The sequence below is a fragment of the Lytechinus variegatus genome, chromosome 14, assembly GCF_018143015.1.
Source record: "Lytechinus variegatus isolate NC3 chromosome 14, Lvar_3.0, whole genome shotgun sequence".
In the NCBI taxonomy this organism is placed as follows: domain Eukaryota; kingdom Metazoa; phylum Echinodermata; class Echinoidea; order Temnopleuroida; family Toxopneustidae; genus Lytechinus; species Lytechinus variegatus.
In genome coordinates this window covers 9978384-9997189 of record NC_054753.1, presented here as the reverse complement: position 1 = coordinate 9997189, position 18806 = coordinate 9978384, and the positions used below count along the sequence as shown (strand labels likewise).

The 18806-nt window shown below is 34.6% G+C and overlaps 1 protein-coding gene across 1 annotated transcript; it reads left to right on the top strand.

Annotated features, from left to right (window-relative positions):
- Nucleotides 1–1852: 1852 nt before the first annotated feature.
- On the top strand, nucleotides 1853–18165 carry LOC121427158. The gene is made up of 4 exons (XM_041623420.1): nucleotides 1853–2195; nucleotides 12132–12289; nucleotides 16752–16889; nucleotides 17867–18165. Exons 1-4 carry the CDS (start codon nucleotides 2189–2191, stop codon nucleotides 18020–18022), a joined length of 459 nt encoding a protein of 152 aa, XP_041479354.1. The 5' UTR covers nucleotides 1853–2188; the 3' UTR covers nucleotides 18023–18165.
- The last annotated feature ends 641 nt before the right edge of the window (nucleotides 18166–18806 follow it).

Here is an 18806-nt window from a genome sequence, read left to right as displayed (position 1 = left end):
TTTTGTACATTTGACTTGCTTTGACGTTTTGTAAATCAAATTTTTTAAGGTATCTTGTCATGTAGATACAAAAAAGAAAAGAATGAAGTTCCTTATTAAATACTAACAGCAATATTATCCGTGATAGCGCAGGGGGTATATCATTTTTCTTTATGAAGGTGTGTGTGGAACTTAGCACTGAGTTGATTGTCTGACTCAACCGAACAACTTCATCATGTTGGAATTTATAATTACTGTGGCATCAATCAGTGGCGTACCGTGGGTCACAAGTCACAGCATTGGGGGGGGGGGCACTAGCAATAATTTTGAGTCACTTAGTGATTGCTCGAGGCTCGCTCAGTTGCCAGGTATACTGACCTAATAGAAATATTTAGGGACAGTGACATTAAATGAATTTGTATCTGAAATCTTTTAATATTCAGACCTAAAAAGGGACATTATAAGCAAATTTTCATAATCATGATACGTACCTGTCTCCCTAAACAAATAATGCAAGCGCGAAGCGCGAGCTGAAAATTTTGTATAATACTGCCCCAAAACAGGGACTGCCCCCCTGACGAGTCACAACCCATGCAAGGGACGCATCCCTGCCCCCCTGACGAGTCACAGCTGATCCCTGACGAGCCACAAGTTGCCCGCTCCTATGAACTTGAAGAACTTTTTTTTGCTTGTCAAATTGTTTTCTGGTTCGAAATCCTTTATTTGTGGTCGAATACCTTTTTTTTTGCTTGTCTAAGGCGAGTGCCAATTAAGCTTATATCTTAACTTAATGAAGCACTTTTTGTAGTCATTGTAATCATGATTATCAAACGCATCTAACTAATGAAATATTGCGAGCGCGAAGCGCGAGCTGAAAATTTAAGAAATTCAGACCTCAAGAGGGGAAATCTAAGGCCTGTATATAAGAATTCACGTATTTCACTTACCAAATGATGCGAGCGTGAAGCGCGAGCTGAAAATTTTTGATATTCAGATTAGAAAAATGGACATTTTACGGACTGATTCTAGGAATTCATGAAGAGCAGACATATTTCAACAATTCACTAATGCGAACGTAAGCACGGACAAGAAATGTTTAATATTAAGACCTTAAAATGGGGCAGTCAGGAAAAAGAAGCATATGTCACTATATGAAACAATGATAGCTCGAAGTGCGAGTAAATATATTTGGTGCATATTAACTTGAAAACGGGAGGATTTAGTACAACTGGAATATATATCTCGTCAAACAGGAACAATGAAGACATAGGCCCTGAGCAAGTTTTCTATATACTGTCAAAGTTATGACATTTGACAAACTTAATCTTGGTTAAAATTTCGATGTCGATTCCCCCCAAATGGCAAAAGTTCATTGACCTTAAATGACTTTTTATCCCGGTCATGTAATCTGAAACTCGGGCAAAATGCTACATTTAGTAATACTTCAATACCCTTATGTCCAAGTTACTATGTCCAGATCGTACACACATGTAAGAAAATGTGAAATGATTATGATATCATGTAGTGACAATAAAAAATTCTGCATTTTCCTTGGTGAATTTTACTCTTCTTATTTACAAGTAATTATTTTCAGCCATACAATGCGCAAGTTTTAAAAAGTGAGAAAGTGTGAAATATCATTTTTGGCGTAGCGTTGCGTAGGAGCGGCGTACAGTTACGTAGTGTTGCGTAAAAGTGGCGGACAGTTGCGTAGACTTGCGTAGACCTGGTTCTACGCCAAGAGTGCGTAAAAAAAAACAACATTTGTATTTTTTGCGTCCCCCCTGCCTACCCATTCTGCGTAGAGTTGCATGGGCAAAACGAACGGCGGCCGCGGCATAGCGTAGTCCCTTCGCAACTCGACGCAACTCTACGAGACGCTAACATGGCTAAGCATCTCTCCGCACATCCCGGTGTGAAACCCCGTGAACACTTATTACTTTTTATGATTCCTACTTGAAAGTGTGCCAGGTTACCCGGGAATTTAGGAATGTCTTTTTTTGTTTTACTTTCGATATGTTCGATATGAATATCCATGACGACAGGAATCCAGGGAAGAATGTTATTACGTAGACGAGGCAAGCGATAGAATGAAAAACAAATCTATAAATCATAAGGTCTTCAAAATATTTTGAATCACTTTAGGAGAGCAATCCGAGAGTGCAGGTATTTCTTTAGGCAGTTCAAAAAAGATTGTTGTATCTTCAGAATGGCCAGTAAGTAGAATCCTTTAAATTCCAAGTTGTCGCTGTTAATCCAAAAGACATAGAATCTAGCGATATTACTTCTGGATCTATATATAGTATTGGTCGTTTTACAGAACCATCTGATAACTTACTCCTGTTGATATAAATGAGAAGGTTGACATTTTGGAAGGTATTGATTTATGATGATTGTTTAAAATATAATTTTGTGAAGGGTTTGTAAAAAAAGTCATATGATAAGCAATTGAGATAATGGGTTACACTTCGTAATTCCGAAGGTTTGTAATTCCGAAACACGTAAATTGCCTATACCTCGATGTTCGTTAATCCGAAAACGTAAAAGGGTTCGTTAATCCGAACATTTGTGGCGTTGTTCCGAAGGCTCGTTATTCCGAAGGTTCGATAATCAGAAAACGAAATAATCTTCGTTGTTCTGAAGGTTCGTTAGTCGGAAAACGAAATAAGGTTCGTTATCATTTCTAGACTAACGAACCTTCGGAATTAGGAACTTTCGGAAATACGAAACTTCGGAATAACGAACCTTCTGAATATTCGAACCTTCGGAATATTCGAACCTTCGGAATATTCGAATCTTCGGAATAACGAAGCTTCGGAATTACGAATGTATGCGGAGATAATGACCCGTATTCCGAAGTCGGGTTTAACTTAGGCCATGGATTTACTCTGTATTAAAATTATTGGAAGCCAAACATGTCATTCTTTGTACATTGTATGCTTGTTTTATTCTTATATCATAATCGAAGTAACGTAGACCTTTCAACTTCACATTTTGGGTTATATAGGTTTTCCCGTCCAATTTCATTTAAGAGTGAATTGAAATCATTAGACTTGTGCATATAAATTCACGAGGTATCGTTTTCCAGGATATATCGGTCATTCAAATTTTAAAATCAGACAATGGGATTAATTTAAGACACTATAATCATTCAAATAAACTCAGTTCAGTTCAATTTATCCATTTTCTCAGCATGAAAATAAATAATATAGATATATACAATATGTACAGGAATGACAAATAATATCAGAGAAAATTGGAAAACTGTGTAGAAAAGTTTTTAAAAACTTGTGAGTAGTATAGTTCCAGTACATTGAATGATAATAATATGTATGGTCAAGACTATTTCAAATTTGACGACTTCAGTATTTGTCATATACTTTTGATTTCGTTCTAAGGCAAAAATGTTTGTTAATGGTCTTACAAATTAACGAATGTACTTTTGAATTCAAAATTGTGGGCAATGAAATTCAGGAATGGCGCATTCAATTTTATCAGTGACCGATAGGAGTGCTTGAGCAACCAATTTCGTTTCTGAGACTTCAAATTAATGATGTGTAACTCGTGTGTGGCATCTGTATGTTCATATGTATGAATGTATAAGTGTATAATATCTAAATGTATAAACATATTTATAATAAAATTAGAATTGTTATGCCTTTTGGCTAAATTAGATGTTTGTTGAGCTCAAATTTGAATTTCCACATTCATCACAACACAAAAACTAATTAGGGACCCGTTGCATAAAACATTTTTTAATGTGTAAATTTCAATGGAATCAGTTTGTTGGCTAGAGTTTTTATGACAAATTCTTTATGCACTGGGTCCCATGTATAATTTACACTGCGTCTTTTGCAAAGGATTTTGCGTTTTTGTTTACAAAGGTGTTTAGGACAATTCTGTATTCTTCCTTTTCACCTGACACTGCCGTGTGGGCATTTTCATTAAGGTTCACTTTTTTTTTCTTTTCAACTTTATTTCATGTCACAGGGGCGGATTCAGGACTTCTACTCCCCTCCCACAATTTTGAGCCTCTTAAAAGGGGATCCGCCACTGACATGTTCCTTTTTATACATATTTGATTGATTGATTGATTTTATTTGTCAGGTAACTGTGAACAAGTACATGAAAATATGAACAGTAGTGTATACCTTGACAGGATTGCCCATGAAAGCCGAGATGGCTTATTTCCAATGGGGTCCTTACATCAGTAATTGACAACAATGTACATCTATGAAAAAACACCTATAGAAATCTACAAACTACATCAATTAAGTCTAGACCACTAAATTTACACGAAAAATTGTAAAACTTAATATATAAAAAGACAAAAACAAATAAGTTTGCCATGAAAACCATTTACGCAAAATATGATTAAAATAATTGTGAAAAAGGTTGAGTAAACGATCATTACTTCTAGGTTACATATGAAAATTATACTATAATCAGTTTTTAAGTAGCGCTAAATGCATCGTAACTAATACAAGATTCATTAATCGTAAAACCTAAGATATGAAAAAGTACAAATAAGTTTGATATCAAACTTTCACGCAAACAACAAAAGATGATGAAACAATGTAAAACAAGTTGATTAAATAAATCATAACTAAATAGTTATATATAAGACTTCATGATACACATGAAATTAGAAAGAATATTTAACATTACAGAGTGGGGACATTTTTAAAGTGTTGTTTCAATACTCTTTTAAATTGTGTAAAAGTCTTAACCGATTTAACATGATTAGGGAGGGAATTCCAAAAATGTATACCATTATAATAAAATGTGTTGCCAATTTGACCTTTTCTCATAGGTACAACAAAGTTAAACAGACTATTTCTTGTTTCATGCCCGTGAATATTAGATGACCGTGTAAAGTTTTTTGATATGTAATGATATTCGTTTCAATAGAAAATTTTATGAACATGGTGAAGTATAAGTTGTTGCGACCTCAAGTCTTTGGGAAGAAGGCCAGCTTTTTCGATTTCATTCTTCCCAACATGTGTTCTTGGGTGTAAGCAAGTAATAAATCTAACAATCTTATTTTGAATAATTCTAAACTTTTTTTGATCAACCTTTCCAAGACTGCAGTACCATGCTGCATTAGCATAATCAAATAAACACTGTATTAATGAAAAGCTTAAAATGCGTCTGGATTTCGTATTCATGCAATTTTGATACCGGTATAGAAATTTCAAGCGAGCATTAGCTTTTTTGACAATAGAGTCAACCATAGATGTACATGAGAGATCACTATTTAATATCAGGCCTAAATACTTCACGGAATTCTGTCTCTTAATTAATTGATTGTTATAATATATATTGAAATCATCTGTATGCTTAGACCTAGCCCGCGGACAAAACACAATATTTTCGGTCTTACCAACATGTAAGCTAAGCTTATTATCTGTCATCCATTTAACACAATTTGATAATTCTAAGCTAAGTTTTTCACCGATCAGCTTAGGACTTGTATCAGAATAGAGTAAAAACTGTCGTCTGCATATAAAAGTAATTTACTTTCATTGACACAAATACACATATCATTGATATAGCACATAAAAAGAATGGGACCTAATATGCTCCCCTGAGGAACTCCACACTTTATAGGCATAGAATATGAGAGTACATTTTGCATGGATACCACTTGGCGGCGATTTGTCAAGTAAGACCTAAACCAATTCAAACATGCTAAATTCAAACCCATCACTTCTAATTTCTTTGAAAGTATTTCATGATTAACCGTATCGAATGCTTTTTGTAAGTCAAGAAGAACCATTCCAACATAACGGCCTTCGGAAATTTAATTCCTAACAAAATCCAACAATTGAATTAAACATGTTTCAGTAGAATAACCATTCCTAAAACCAGACTGAAATTCATAAATGATTTTGTATTCTTTAAAGTATTTCTCAATTTGAGAATACACGCATTTCTCCAAAATTTTCGACACTATGCTTAACACACTGATAGGTCTATAATTCCCAACATGAGTTTTGTCTTTCTTTTTGTGTAATGGTGTGACTTTAGCGATTTTCATTTCATCAGGGAAGGTACAAGTTGAAATAGATAGATTAATAATGTAAGTTAAAGGAATAAAGAGTTTTTTGCACCATCCTTTAAAAATCTAGCAGGAACCAAGTCAAGTCCGGTACTTTTTGATATTTTCAACTTGGATAATTCATTTAATACAAACTTTTCTGTGACAGGAGAAAAATTAAAACAGCCTTTTTTGTATACCTTTATTGTCGTAAAGTTTTTTTAAATTAGGACTGTCGGCCCCAAACTCACTTCTGTCCGTAATGGGGAGCTCACAAGCTAATTCATCGTCCTCTGTTGTGAAATAATTGTTAAATTCGTCGGCTATCTTTAGATTATCATGACATAGTTCCCCTTTAATATGAATAACACTTTTCTGAATATTTTTTTGTTTGTTTTTTAACCTAACTCTTTGAGATTTTTCCATAATTTCCTAGAATCATGTTTATTGTCTTCAATTTGATTTTGGAAAAATTCGTCTTTAGCTTTCCTCACTTTCCTTTGTACCACATTTCGCAATAGTTTAAATTTCCTTTCGAGTTCTAAATTACCAATATCCTTTTTCATTTTCCTGAAAGCTATATTTCGTTGTCTTATCAAACCAATAATTTCACTGGTCATCCATCTTTCTGTTCTTTGCTTAATTCTTACTTGTTTTAAAGGTGCACACTTATCAACTACTGACATGAAAATACTTTTGAAGTGTGACCAAGCAATATTCACTTCATTACATTCAAATATAACAGACCAATTGATTTGAGATAAAACGAAATTAAAATCATTTTCACAATAGTTTTTCATACATCGAATGCTTATAGTTCTATGCTGCCCAAATACAGGCCTGATAAGTTTCCTTGAACAATACGTTAAAAAGTGATCACTTAAGCCAATTTCAAAGACACCACTTTGACAAATATTTTTTCTTTACTACAAATTCAATTAATGGGCCATACTCTGTATGTCAAACATGGTGGATTTGGAAGGGTGGCTCCATACAGTACCTGCCATATTTCGTCGGGGGGGGGGGGGGGGGAGGTAGTAGACATGGACGTATGTAGGCACAATTTTGTTTCTAGGGGGGCTGATAATAATTTCCAAAATATCAACTTCACAGTTTTTAATTTTCGAGCGAGCGAAGAGAGCGAACATTTTAAAAATTATTATTCAGCCTGAGGATATTTGGGCACCTCGCAGTCCCCCTTGCCCTGCATTTTGTAGCCAGCAACCCCCCTACACGTTTAGATGTGTAGGTCTACCAGTGACATTGAAGGTGGGAATGGTTTCCCAGGGAGTTCCCAATAAAATAGTTGGGATCTTGCTACTCCTGATATTCGCTCTCGGACGATACACTTTAATGTCGAAATCAATTATTTTTTTGTATATCATTCCAGAAATGAAATATATTGGATCGTGATCGATATATTTCTGATCAAGAGGTAATTGCAATCTTTATATAAAAAAACTTTTTTTAATTCTATTAAAAGGTGTCTACATTATGTTCCTAATTTGGCTAATTTGGAGACGTTATAAAAAAGAGGTATTTGACATTGAAATCATTTGGAAATTAATAATTGCTAGCGCGAAGCGCGAGCTGATTTTTTCTAAAAAAATTAACCTAGAACAATATATTTTGTGCACTTAATTATGAATTGGATGGGTATCTTCCTTAATAAATTATGCGAGCGCGAAGCGCGAGCTAAAATTGTTGATATTTCTAACTGGACACTAGACATTATAAGCAGTTACAGGATGGGTTTGTAAAAAGTCGTGCGGGCGCGAAGCGCGAGCTAAAACTTTTGGTATTCCGACTTAAGAAGTGGACATTCTAAGTACTTTTAGTAACCATGAACTAATTGGTGTCTAACTGAATAATTAACTGGTGCGACCTCAAAGAGCAAGCAGAAAATTTGAGATATTCGCCTCTGAAAAGTGACATTCTAAGTACATTTTTTTTAACTGAACAAGACCGTAATTAAAACAATTAATTCGTGTGAGCGCTAAGCGCGAGCTATTTTTTTTATTATTTTTTTATTTTTTGTGGGGGTATTTCGACCTGAAAACTTTACATTCCGAGCACTTCATTAGTTTATGAACAGGATGGAATTTCATGCCAGTGCGAAGCTCGAGCTGAAATTTGTTTACATTCCGACCGAATAACTTGATAGTCTAAGCAAGTTTGTTTTTATATTATTTATTTTTTATATTCCGATCTGTAAACCGGACATTTTAAGTTTTTCATTTAACTATGAACAGGGTGGATATATCTGAACAGTTATATATGAGCACAAAGCGCGAGCTGAAATGTTTGATATTCCGGCCTAAGAACTGGATATTATAAGCCCTTTTTGTAACCGTGAACAAATTGGTTTCTAACTAATCAATTGACGCAAGCGCGAAGGGCGAGCTGAACATTTTTGATATTTCAACCTGAAAAACTAGACATTTATTTTAGGTAACCAATTAAAAAATTGATGAGGGCGCTACGCGCGAAAATGTTATTGTTTTAAAGGGGAATCCAACCCAAATAAAAACTTGTTTTTATAAGAAAAATCAGACAAGTTGATAGGTGAAATTTTGAACAATATTGGACAAATAACAAGAAAGTTATGATTTTTTTAAGTTGTAAATATTGGTAATCACTATACCCATGGAGACTTCAAATTGGCCGCTTATGTGATGTCATGGTGATGTAAGGCAAGGACTACTTTTCCACGTACTCCAATAAATATCATGGCTAAAAATGTCATGTTCCCCAAAAGTTTTATTTCAAATTATATTTTTCTTTCATGAGGACATTAAACAATATACTACCTGGGTTATATCTAGATTACTGCCCCAGGGGAATGGGTACTTAGGAGAAAACCACAAATCCCTGATAATAAAGTACATGGCCTATGGGAAAGTGGTCATTGCCCCTTGTCATAATTTACTTTACCCAGTTGCTAATTTGAAATCTACATGGTCATATGGTATTAGTGATCTCAATTTTAAAGCAGTTATATTTTTCTTATTGCTTGTCCGATTTCTTTCAAACTTTCACCATTCTGTTAAATTAATTTTTCTCCTCCCCAACACAACATTCTATAGCCAAGGCTGGATTCCCCTTTAATTATGTTACCTAAAAGATGTTCTCTAACTTTTTCCTATCCCTGGTCAGCCCAGTCCGTCCTCATTATTGGTACAAAAAGCTCAAGAGGTCGCATTGCGTAAAAATCACAATTAACCGATGAAAGTGTACAGTTTAATTGACATTTACCGACAAAGATGGTGGAATAAAAAAAAAAAATCTGTTGGAAAAGCCCTGTGTCCCCAGTTATTTTTCCGACATTCTGCAGTCCAGTTTTTGCTTTTCCCTTTCTCGTCAACTCTTTCTTTTTTGCCCCTTCAACCTTTTTGTAATCTCTTTCCTTTTTCCTCTTTTCTTTTTTCTTTCCCTTTCTTGGCTTGTGATTCGTCGGGGGGGGGGGGGGGGATCAGTCTGTCCCCCCATTGTACATTTTACCCGATCTGCCATATCTTTATCCTTCAAAATCGACTCATTAGGCTACACCATTGCCATTGAAAGACATGGATCCTTTCCTGTTTGTTATGCCAAGCACATAATTAAACTTGGTGAAGGATTTAATAACCACTTGAAAATAGGATGTCTTTTATAGGTACCATAGCATAATTTGTTTACATAATTAAAGGATTTGAATAATTCCAACTTCTCCTAATTAATAATGCAAATCTTCTTACTTGGGTTGACAAAAAGTCTTCTTACTTATGAAGGAAAGCTCAAAGGTAAAAGAATCTTAAATGAAAAACAAAATAATTTAGGTAAAAAATTAATTTGTACATGAAATTTGACAGCATAATTTGAAAATTGTGGCAAAGATAATAACAAGATTTTTATAAAGTCGGCTGATTGGCCAAAAGTCTAAACATCCAATCTCATTTCTGCCATTGTTTTTGAAACCCCGATAAAAACGTCCCATGTTCGCTCAAGCATGAACAAAGTATGTTTTTTTTAATTGCATATCAAAGATAAGATATCAGAGCATCTATTAACATCAAAATATAGATATGATAATTTTGAACAATATTTTTATAGACTTTTCAAAACTGTCCCGTTTTTTGATACGCACTGTATAGGCGCATTTATGACCAAATTGCTTACAACGTGATTTAGTCACTAATGGTTTAGTTTAGTTGTTAGTTTGGGTAAGCAATTGGGGAAAACCATACCATTTATTGCTGCATAATCCCGCCTCTCATTTAGCCTATAATGATGAATAAAACCTTCGGATGTTATTCAAAATTCTAATTTCATCACTGATTATATTTGCATTCACCTTAAGTTTTTAATTACACATTCCCATTAATTAGATTCTGTCAATTGTTAAAAAATCTGCAGCTTCTTCTTCTCCACTTTCAAACCACGGCGCTCGAGATAAATATTTAGATCTCAATAAATAGAGTGAACTCTACAGTGCACAATGCTGAAAATTTGATCAAAATCGGATAACAAATAACAAAGTTTATTGAATTTCAATGTTTCTAAATATTGTGTGAAAACAGTTATACATGTATGCACATTGTCATGAATATTCATTAGTGGGTTGATGATGCCACATCCCCACTTTTTTTTCTTATGTTATGACATGAAATCATAGATGTTTTATATTTTCATATATTTGTAAATGATGTGTCTCCCATATGATGAAATAAGCTACGGCAATAAATAACTAATGCACTTAATCAGTTGTTAATCCAATTGTTTTAGTTCTTGGGAAAAAAAACCTAGTTTCATATAATAAAAAAAAAAAAAACAAGTGGGGATATGACATCATCAGCCCACCTAATGAACATTCATAAAGACATGCCTAGAACTGTTTCACCGGAATAATGCAATTCTTTGAAATTCAATAACTTTGATATTTGTTCTCCGATTTTGATTAAATTTTCAGCATTTATTTGCTTGGTGAATTTTCATATTTAGACATAAGTATTTTCAGCCCGGACCATTCATTTAAGTTCAAGATGTTACTACTCTCATTTAAGTGTTTTCGACAAAATGACCCATCTTATCTGTCTTGAGCTACTTGTCAAATATGATCCTGTTCGAAATCTAAGATCACGTCATAAGGATTTATAAAACGTACCTGTTGTTAAGAAAATTTTATCTGTTTATGACGAACGGGGTTTGCGCATGCAACGCCGGAACTCAGGAATAGTATCCACACAATTTAAGGTAAATTGATACAATTGGGTAATTCAAATATGTATTGAAAATAATTTTTTGTAACTAAAAATGATATTATCACAGCACTACCAGCAGTTTTTTTTTCTCACCTTTTCTTCTTTTCTTGACGTACATTGAGACCCTTGTAAGGCGCTTTACAAAAACTGTTCTATTATTAACATTATTATTTTACAATTCAACACTTTTTTTATCTAAAATATCTGAAAACATCCAGTAATCAATTTTATTTGCATACGGATTTCCTTGATGATAGGTATATTGCTTGTTGAATATTCATACAACAATAGCGAGACGAATGACATCGTACCGTTCTGTCATTGGTCAATTCTGAGCTGGATATTTTGCTCGCGTGTATTACTACACACAAATGTTATATCACGCGTGGTTATGGGGAAAATCTTAATTCTACTCGCGGCATTATCCGAAATCAACTCTTTAAAATACGGATGCAAAAATACAACTTTTGTAAAAAAAAATGTCTATATAAACCGCTATTCTTTACATGATCAAACGAATTGTGGATTCCGTGCCAGTACAACAACATGAAAAGAAGAAGTTGATTTCCTGGCTGCATGTAAAATTGGATAAACAAAACAAATCATTTGGGCAACTATAGCTGCCAATTGCATGACAGGGAATGAATTGCTAAAAATCGAGTCTTAGATTTTGATTTAGATTCATCATTTAGATTTTAGTACTTTCAGAACTTTGATAAAATATAAAGTAGTTCGTAGTTATGTCTTGTTATTCACCCTATATATCTTTAAATTGTTTCCATATTCTTGTTGTATTCTGTGCAGTTATTTGGTCTCACATTTCAATTTTTGCAGTAATAATGAGGCATATCGCAATTTTTCATATTTTACAGCCACGGAAGAAAACATAAACGAAACGAAAATGCCAATTACCGGCAATGGATACCCAGTTTATTCTAGCAACCCTCCACAAACGAATTACGTCACAACCGGAGTCCCGCCTTCTTACCAATCAGTTGATACCGGTAATACCGCTCTTCTAGTGGATCACGTGAGTTGGAAGATCCTATCATTCCAATCGTCATAAATTCCTTATACCTTGGTCACATTTGCCTTACGGCGGCCGTAAGGCGAGTCGAAAACAGCCGTTTTAATATTTTGGTATCAGCTACATAAAGTGGGTCTGAATAAAAATGAACAAAACGACTGATTTCGACTAGCCGTACAGCAGCTGTACAAGGGCCGTACAGCAAATGTAACCAAGGCATTAATCTCACTGGTATTAAGTCGTGTTTAATGGTATTGCTTGCTATAAGTCACCCAGAAAGGATTTTCTATTTATTAATGTATCATGTTTTCAATGAAAGAGTTCAATATACTGTTGCCAAAGTGCATAAAATACCCCATATAAAATGATATCTATTGTTTGTCTCTGACGGTGTTTCGTGAACAAAGAGGGGCCTATAATAGCAAACCTATTTCATTAATTAAATTCTTCGATTTTTTTCTTCGTTTTTTTTTCGCACGTCGGAAAACAAGCTGATAATGGTAATTCCATGGCTTCGACAAGTACTTTATATCTAGCGATGAGGATGATGCAAAGGCAAATCATTGTCTTTAAAGGGATGGTCCGGGCTGTCAGTATGACTAGCTTAAAGGACAAGTCCACCCCAACAAAAAGTTGATTTGTATAAAAAGAGAAAAATTCAACAAGCATAACACTGAAAATTTCATCAAATCGTATGTAAAATAAGAAAGTTATGGCATTTTAAAGTTTCGCTTATTTTCAACAAAATAGTTATATGAACGAGCCAGTTACATCCAAATGAGAGAGTTGATGACATCACTCACTCACTATTTCTTTTGTATTTCATTATATGAAATATTTTTTATTTTCTCGTCATTGTCATGTGAAATGAAGTTTCATTCCTCGGTGAACACGTGGAATTCCATTATTTTAACATTTTGTGCTTCAGGCAAGGAGGTCCTAATCGTCAAATTCGTAAAAAATTGAAATATTGTATAATTCAAACAATAAAAAACAGAAGAAATAGTGAGTGAATGACATCATCGACTCTCTCATTTGGATGTAACTGGCTCGTTCGTATAACTATTTTTGTTTAAAATAAGCGAAACTTTGAAATGTCATAACTTTCTTATTTTACATCCGATTCGGATGAAATTTTCAACATTGTGTTTGTCTGATTTTTCTCTATTGATTCAAATCAACATTTTTCTGAGATGGACTTCACCTTTAATAAATAGAGTAGAATTCACTGAGCAAAATGCCGAAAATTTCATCAATTTCGTCCGGACCATCCCTTAAAATAATCATTTACATAAATGTGGTACCGTTTACAACAACATAGAACTCTGTAGTCATAATGCTACCCTCCTTCTATCTCATTGTAATCAAAGGTGATATCAAAGTAATTTTCTTTTTATATTCATTTTCGATACATTTCTATGTAATATTCCGTTTGATTTTTTTTTGAATTACAATGTTAAATGTAATAATTCTTTCTTGATAATATATAATTGTAGGGACGGATCCAGCGGCAGCCAATAGGGGGGGGTGGGCGTTTTTTCACCCATATTTTCCCCGATTGACCGCTCAAAGTTGATTTTTTTTTCTTTGAAGAGGTTGTCTCAGTGGCGTAATGAGCCAAACATTTTGAGGGGGCTTGATACGGCATATTGCGTAAAATTAATGAAAAGTTGCGAGCGAAGCGGGTGAGTGAGCAAAATTTTTGACATTTTGATTACAAAAATCAAAGTTTGTGATAGATTTTGACATAACATTTGACAAATTAGAGGCATACACTGTTAGAAAAAATAGAAGAAGTTCTTGCAGCAGAGTCTCGAGAACACCTGTAATCTTACCGAATTGCGTAATCTTACAGGAAATTGGTATTTGATGTATGGAATCTTACAAATTTCCTTGAATAGAACACCCTTTTCCCCTTTTTAAACAGACCTGTTCTGTTAAATTGCAGAAAAAATCTTGTTTTATGAATTTACAGAATGATTATTACGCAATTCGGTAAGATTACAGGTGTTCTCGAGACTCTGCTGCAGGAACTTCTTTTATTTTTTCTAACAGTGTATATTTCACTTATCTCTTTTCTTTTTGCCCCATTTTCTAGGTCGTGATTTTATTTAATTTTTTAATTTTAATTTTAATTTATTATTTTTTTTTTGGGGGGGGGGAAACGCCGAGGTCCTAACGGTTATTTCTTAGCTTTATTCTTATAAAACAACGTAAAAATATGTAATGATCTTATCAGCCCTATTTGAATAATGCGAACGCTAAGCGCGAGCTGATTTTTTTTTTATTTCATGTATTTTGTCCTGAAAAAATGAATATTCTGGGAAATGTTTGTGAACGTGAACATAATTCGTATGTAACTAGATAATTATTGCGAGTGCGAAGCGCGAGCAGAAATTTTTAATATTTTTTCTGGCTTGATCGAAAAAGGACCCGTTAAGACCGATTTGCAGTTAGCCATTAAGACGATACGAATTTCAACTTTTAGAAATTGTTCTGACATTCTAGGCAATCTTTCAAATAAACGGTATAGGTGCAAAAGTAAACAATTGATGTGAGCTCGAAGCGCGAGAGGAAAAAAAAGATTTCATGCTTAAAGATGGGACACTCTATTCATTTTTTAATCATGAAAAAAGAAGTTCATACATAAATAATGCAAGCGAAAACTTGATAGTTTTAGCACGTTTTGAATAAAGATCATGCGTGCGTGTGTGCCTGTGTTTTAGAGTTAAACATAATCTGGGCATTCACAATACATTTATTTTGTTTTATGAAAACCTATATTGCGAGCGCGATGCGCGAGTGAAAAAAATGATATTCTTGTATAAAAAGGGTGAATTTAAGCACTATCTAAAGCACTAGAAATTATGAAGTGCGAAGCGCTAGCTGATATTTTTATTATGGAGCGCTATGGCCCAGTCGATTAGTCTCCGGACTCTGAAACATAAGATCGTGGGTTCGAATCCCAACCATGGCGTAATTTCCTCCAGCAAGAAATTGATCCACAATGTGCTGCACTCAACCCAGGTGAGGTAAATGCGTACCTGGCAGGAATTCATTCCGTGAAACGCAGCGCGCGTAACAGCTGTACTGCTAAAGCCCGGGTAATATGCTGCATATACTGTACAGCGCTTAGAGACTTCTGACAAAGTAATAAGCGCTATATAAGCAAGTATAATTATTATTCTGACCTAGAACCTGGACATTCTAGGCCTAATGACATTTTGTCATCATATGAAAATTATGACTATCCTATTCCACTCCCTAAGCGCGATATGAAACTTATCGAAATTCCTTTCTGAAAAAGGGACAATTTAGTTATAAGGAATTCATTGAAATTTTATCATCATATCTATAAATACAAAAAGCCGAATTAGTGAGTAAAAATTTGTTCACATTTGAGGCCTGAAGAATGGATATTCAAAGCACTTTAGTAATCATGAATATGATTTATGAGTTGATATATTTTAACTATTAATGCGAGCGCAAAGCGCGAGACGATTTTTTTCTTTTAAAAAATGTCGTAAAAGGGGGATTTTAAGTAGTTTGTTATATATATAATATATTAAAAAAGAATCTTATGGAATAAACAAAGACAATTTTTAGGCCGACTTGGCAAAGCAAATACTGCAAGCACAAAGCGCAAAAAGCTGCAAAATGATAATTACACCATAAAACTGACATTTTACAGAGCACTTTAAGAAATCAATTTGTAAATCAAACCAAATAATAAAACCCTAAGGTCTGAGCTGAAATATGTACTGGCTTCAAAACTTGATATTTTAGCTATATATCAGCATATTGAGCAAGATATGTATCGCATCGAACAGGCTATGCGAGCGCGAAGCGCGAGCCAAAATTTTATAAAGTGACATGAAATGTATATTTTCAAATAATTTTCCAAGTCTTCCCCTGATCTTATTTCATTCACTCGTCTCCCTCCTCCTATTTTTCCTATTCTTTTGTCCTCCTTTCTTTCCCCTTCATTTCTTTTTTTTTAATTTCTTTTTCCCCCTTCTTTTTTTCTTTTTTCTGCTCCGCCAATAGGGGGGGAGGGGCTTGGCCCCCTGGATCCGCCCATGTAATTGTTTGTTGCAACTGTAACCGTAAGTACATTATGTCAACTGAATTCATTTCAATTTCTCTCTGTGATCAGTTAGCAAGAACTGGCTGATATTTGGAATTCACATCATAGATTTGTAGTACACGCTAAAAAAAGCCATCATTGCTTAAAAATTCCTGCTATAAAAAATGCCAAGAGTTATTTAAACCTGACATTTTCATGGTATTTACCAGGATGACATGATTTCCAAAATCGTAACTTTCGTTTATGAAACGGGATCCTATTTTGCTCACCAAATTTTATTTTGAAAAAAAAATTGCCTTTGCAAAATAAGAGAAAATGGGCTTTTGTGAATGCCAAAACGTATTGGTCCATCATATTTTCCCTATCTTTCCTATTTAGAATGTTCCACATAACCATGGAATTGTCAGACAGGCTCCTTCGCAGCAACCTATTCGAGATTATACTGCATTTGCTATCATCGTCACAATCTTGTTCTGCGTACCATTTGGCATTGTGGGAATCGTCAAAGCATCTGAGGTAAGTGCTATCAGGGATGATGGTGATGATGATGAGGAGGAGGAGGAAGAAGATTACGATGATAATAGCTATGATAAAAATGATGAGGATGATGTTAATGATTATGATGACGGTGATGATGACGATGTTGATGATGATGTTGAAGATGATGATAATGATGTTGGTGATAATGAAGATGATGATGGTGGTGATGATGGCGATGATGATGGTGATGATGAAGGTGGCGACGATGATGATGACGGTGAAGATGATGATGATGATGATGATGACGATGATGATAATTATGATGGTGAAGGTGATGATGATGGTGAAGATGACGATAATGATGATGATGGTGATGATGTTGATGATAATGATAATGATGATGGTGATGATGATGACGATGATCGTGGTGATGATTGTGATGGTAATGATGGTGATGCTTCTGATGACAATGAATATTAATAATAAACATAATAGTGATAAAAACGACAAGAAAATACCAATGATAGTAGTGTTGATGACGATTATAACAGAAATAATAGATATTCATAAAATAATTATTTTGTGTCTTTCTTCTTTATACTTTTCTCTTATATTTTCTTCTATCCTCCCTTTACCGTATTTCCCCGTCCCTTCCTTGTTTTCTTTCGGTATTTCTGTTTGTCACGAAATCCTTCCTTTTTTGTGTGTTTTTTATTATCTATTTTGTTTTATTTTTCCATGTTTCCCTTCTCCTCTCCTTCCTCTCTTATTTATTTGTTCATTCTCCCTTTCCCTGTCACGATTTATTGAAGGCACATCATATTTTTGTCATATAGGCCTACATGCTGTTAACCATGTTTACTGATTATCAAATTCGTTTGTGTATCATGAAAAAAAATCAACTAAATTCATTGATTGATGTATTCAGTCTCTTGCTTTTGCATTCACTCATTCGTTTATCAAATCACATTACTAGAAAGAAATCTACCTTTTATCATGCACTTTGTATCCAGGCGAGAAACAAGCGCAACCTAGGAGACGATGAGGGCGCCAGAGAGGCTGCTCAGAGTGCATTTAGATGGTCCTTGAGCGGTCTCATTATTGGATCTATTGTTCTGGTGATTGTCATAGTCTATTATGCAGTTCTCCAGCCAGTCCCAATATATTGACTTTTCACATTAAGATGGCCTCATCTGTTATGTTCAAGGACGCACCTTTCTCATTTATCTCTATTGTTTACCGACCAATCGGTAGACAAATTCGAATCAAGAAGATCTAAGAAGTTTGAGGTACTTAAAATGTCAGTTGTGGTAACGATATCAAAATGAGTTCGTACAGAATTCAATGAAATGACCACCAAAGTGTCTGTTTGTATAAATAAGAAATATGTGCCAAAGGATTCTGGAAGAAATTGTGTAATTGCTGAGAATTTAGCAAATAAGCACAGGATTCGGGTCAAGCGCCGGGCCGACATTCAAAGCAATAATAATACACGGTCCGACATGCGCTTATCTATGTTGGCGATCTTCAGTGTGAACATTTTTCAGCGTAGATGTCAAGATTTCACAAAGTTCAGTTTATGTAACTGTACCAGATCTAGATCCTCGATGATATACTGACAATTAAGCCTGGTTTTACAGACTTTCTCATGAAATCAGTGTTTGCAACTACTGGCATTGTCATGGTGGTATAGCCATAGTTGCGTTACGTTCCAGACCTTTCGTTAGAAGCACGCGAACGCTTATTTACGACGCTAATTGATTTTGGAAGAGACTTTTGGGCCCGTTGTCATGGTCGTAAAACTCTGTCCTGCAATGCAAGTTGTGTGACATGAGATTTTTTTTCGTTTCGCATCTGGAACGGAAACATTCAATTTGCATTTCGTGAGCAAAATTCTGGTTGCTACTATGGTAACAGCGATATACCCGATTAAGGACGACTTTCCAAATCCAC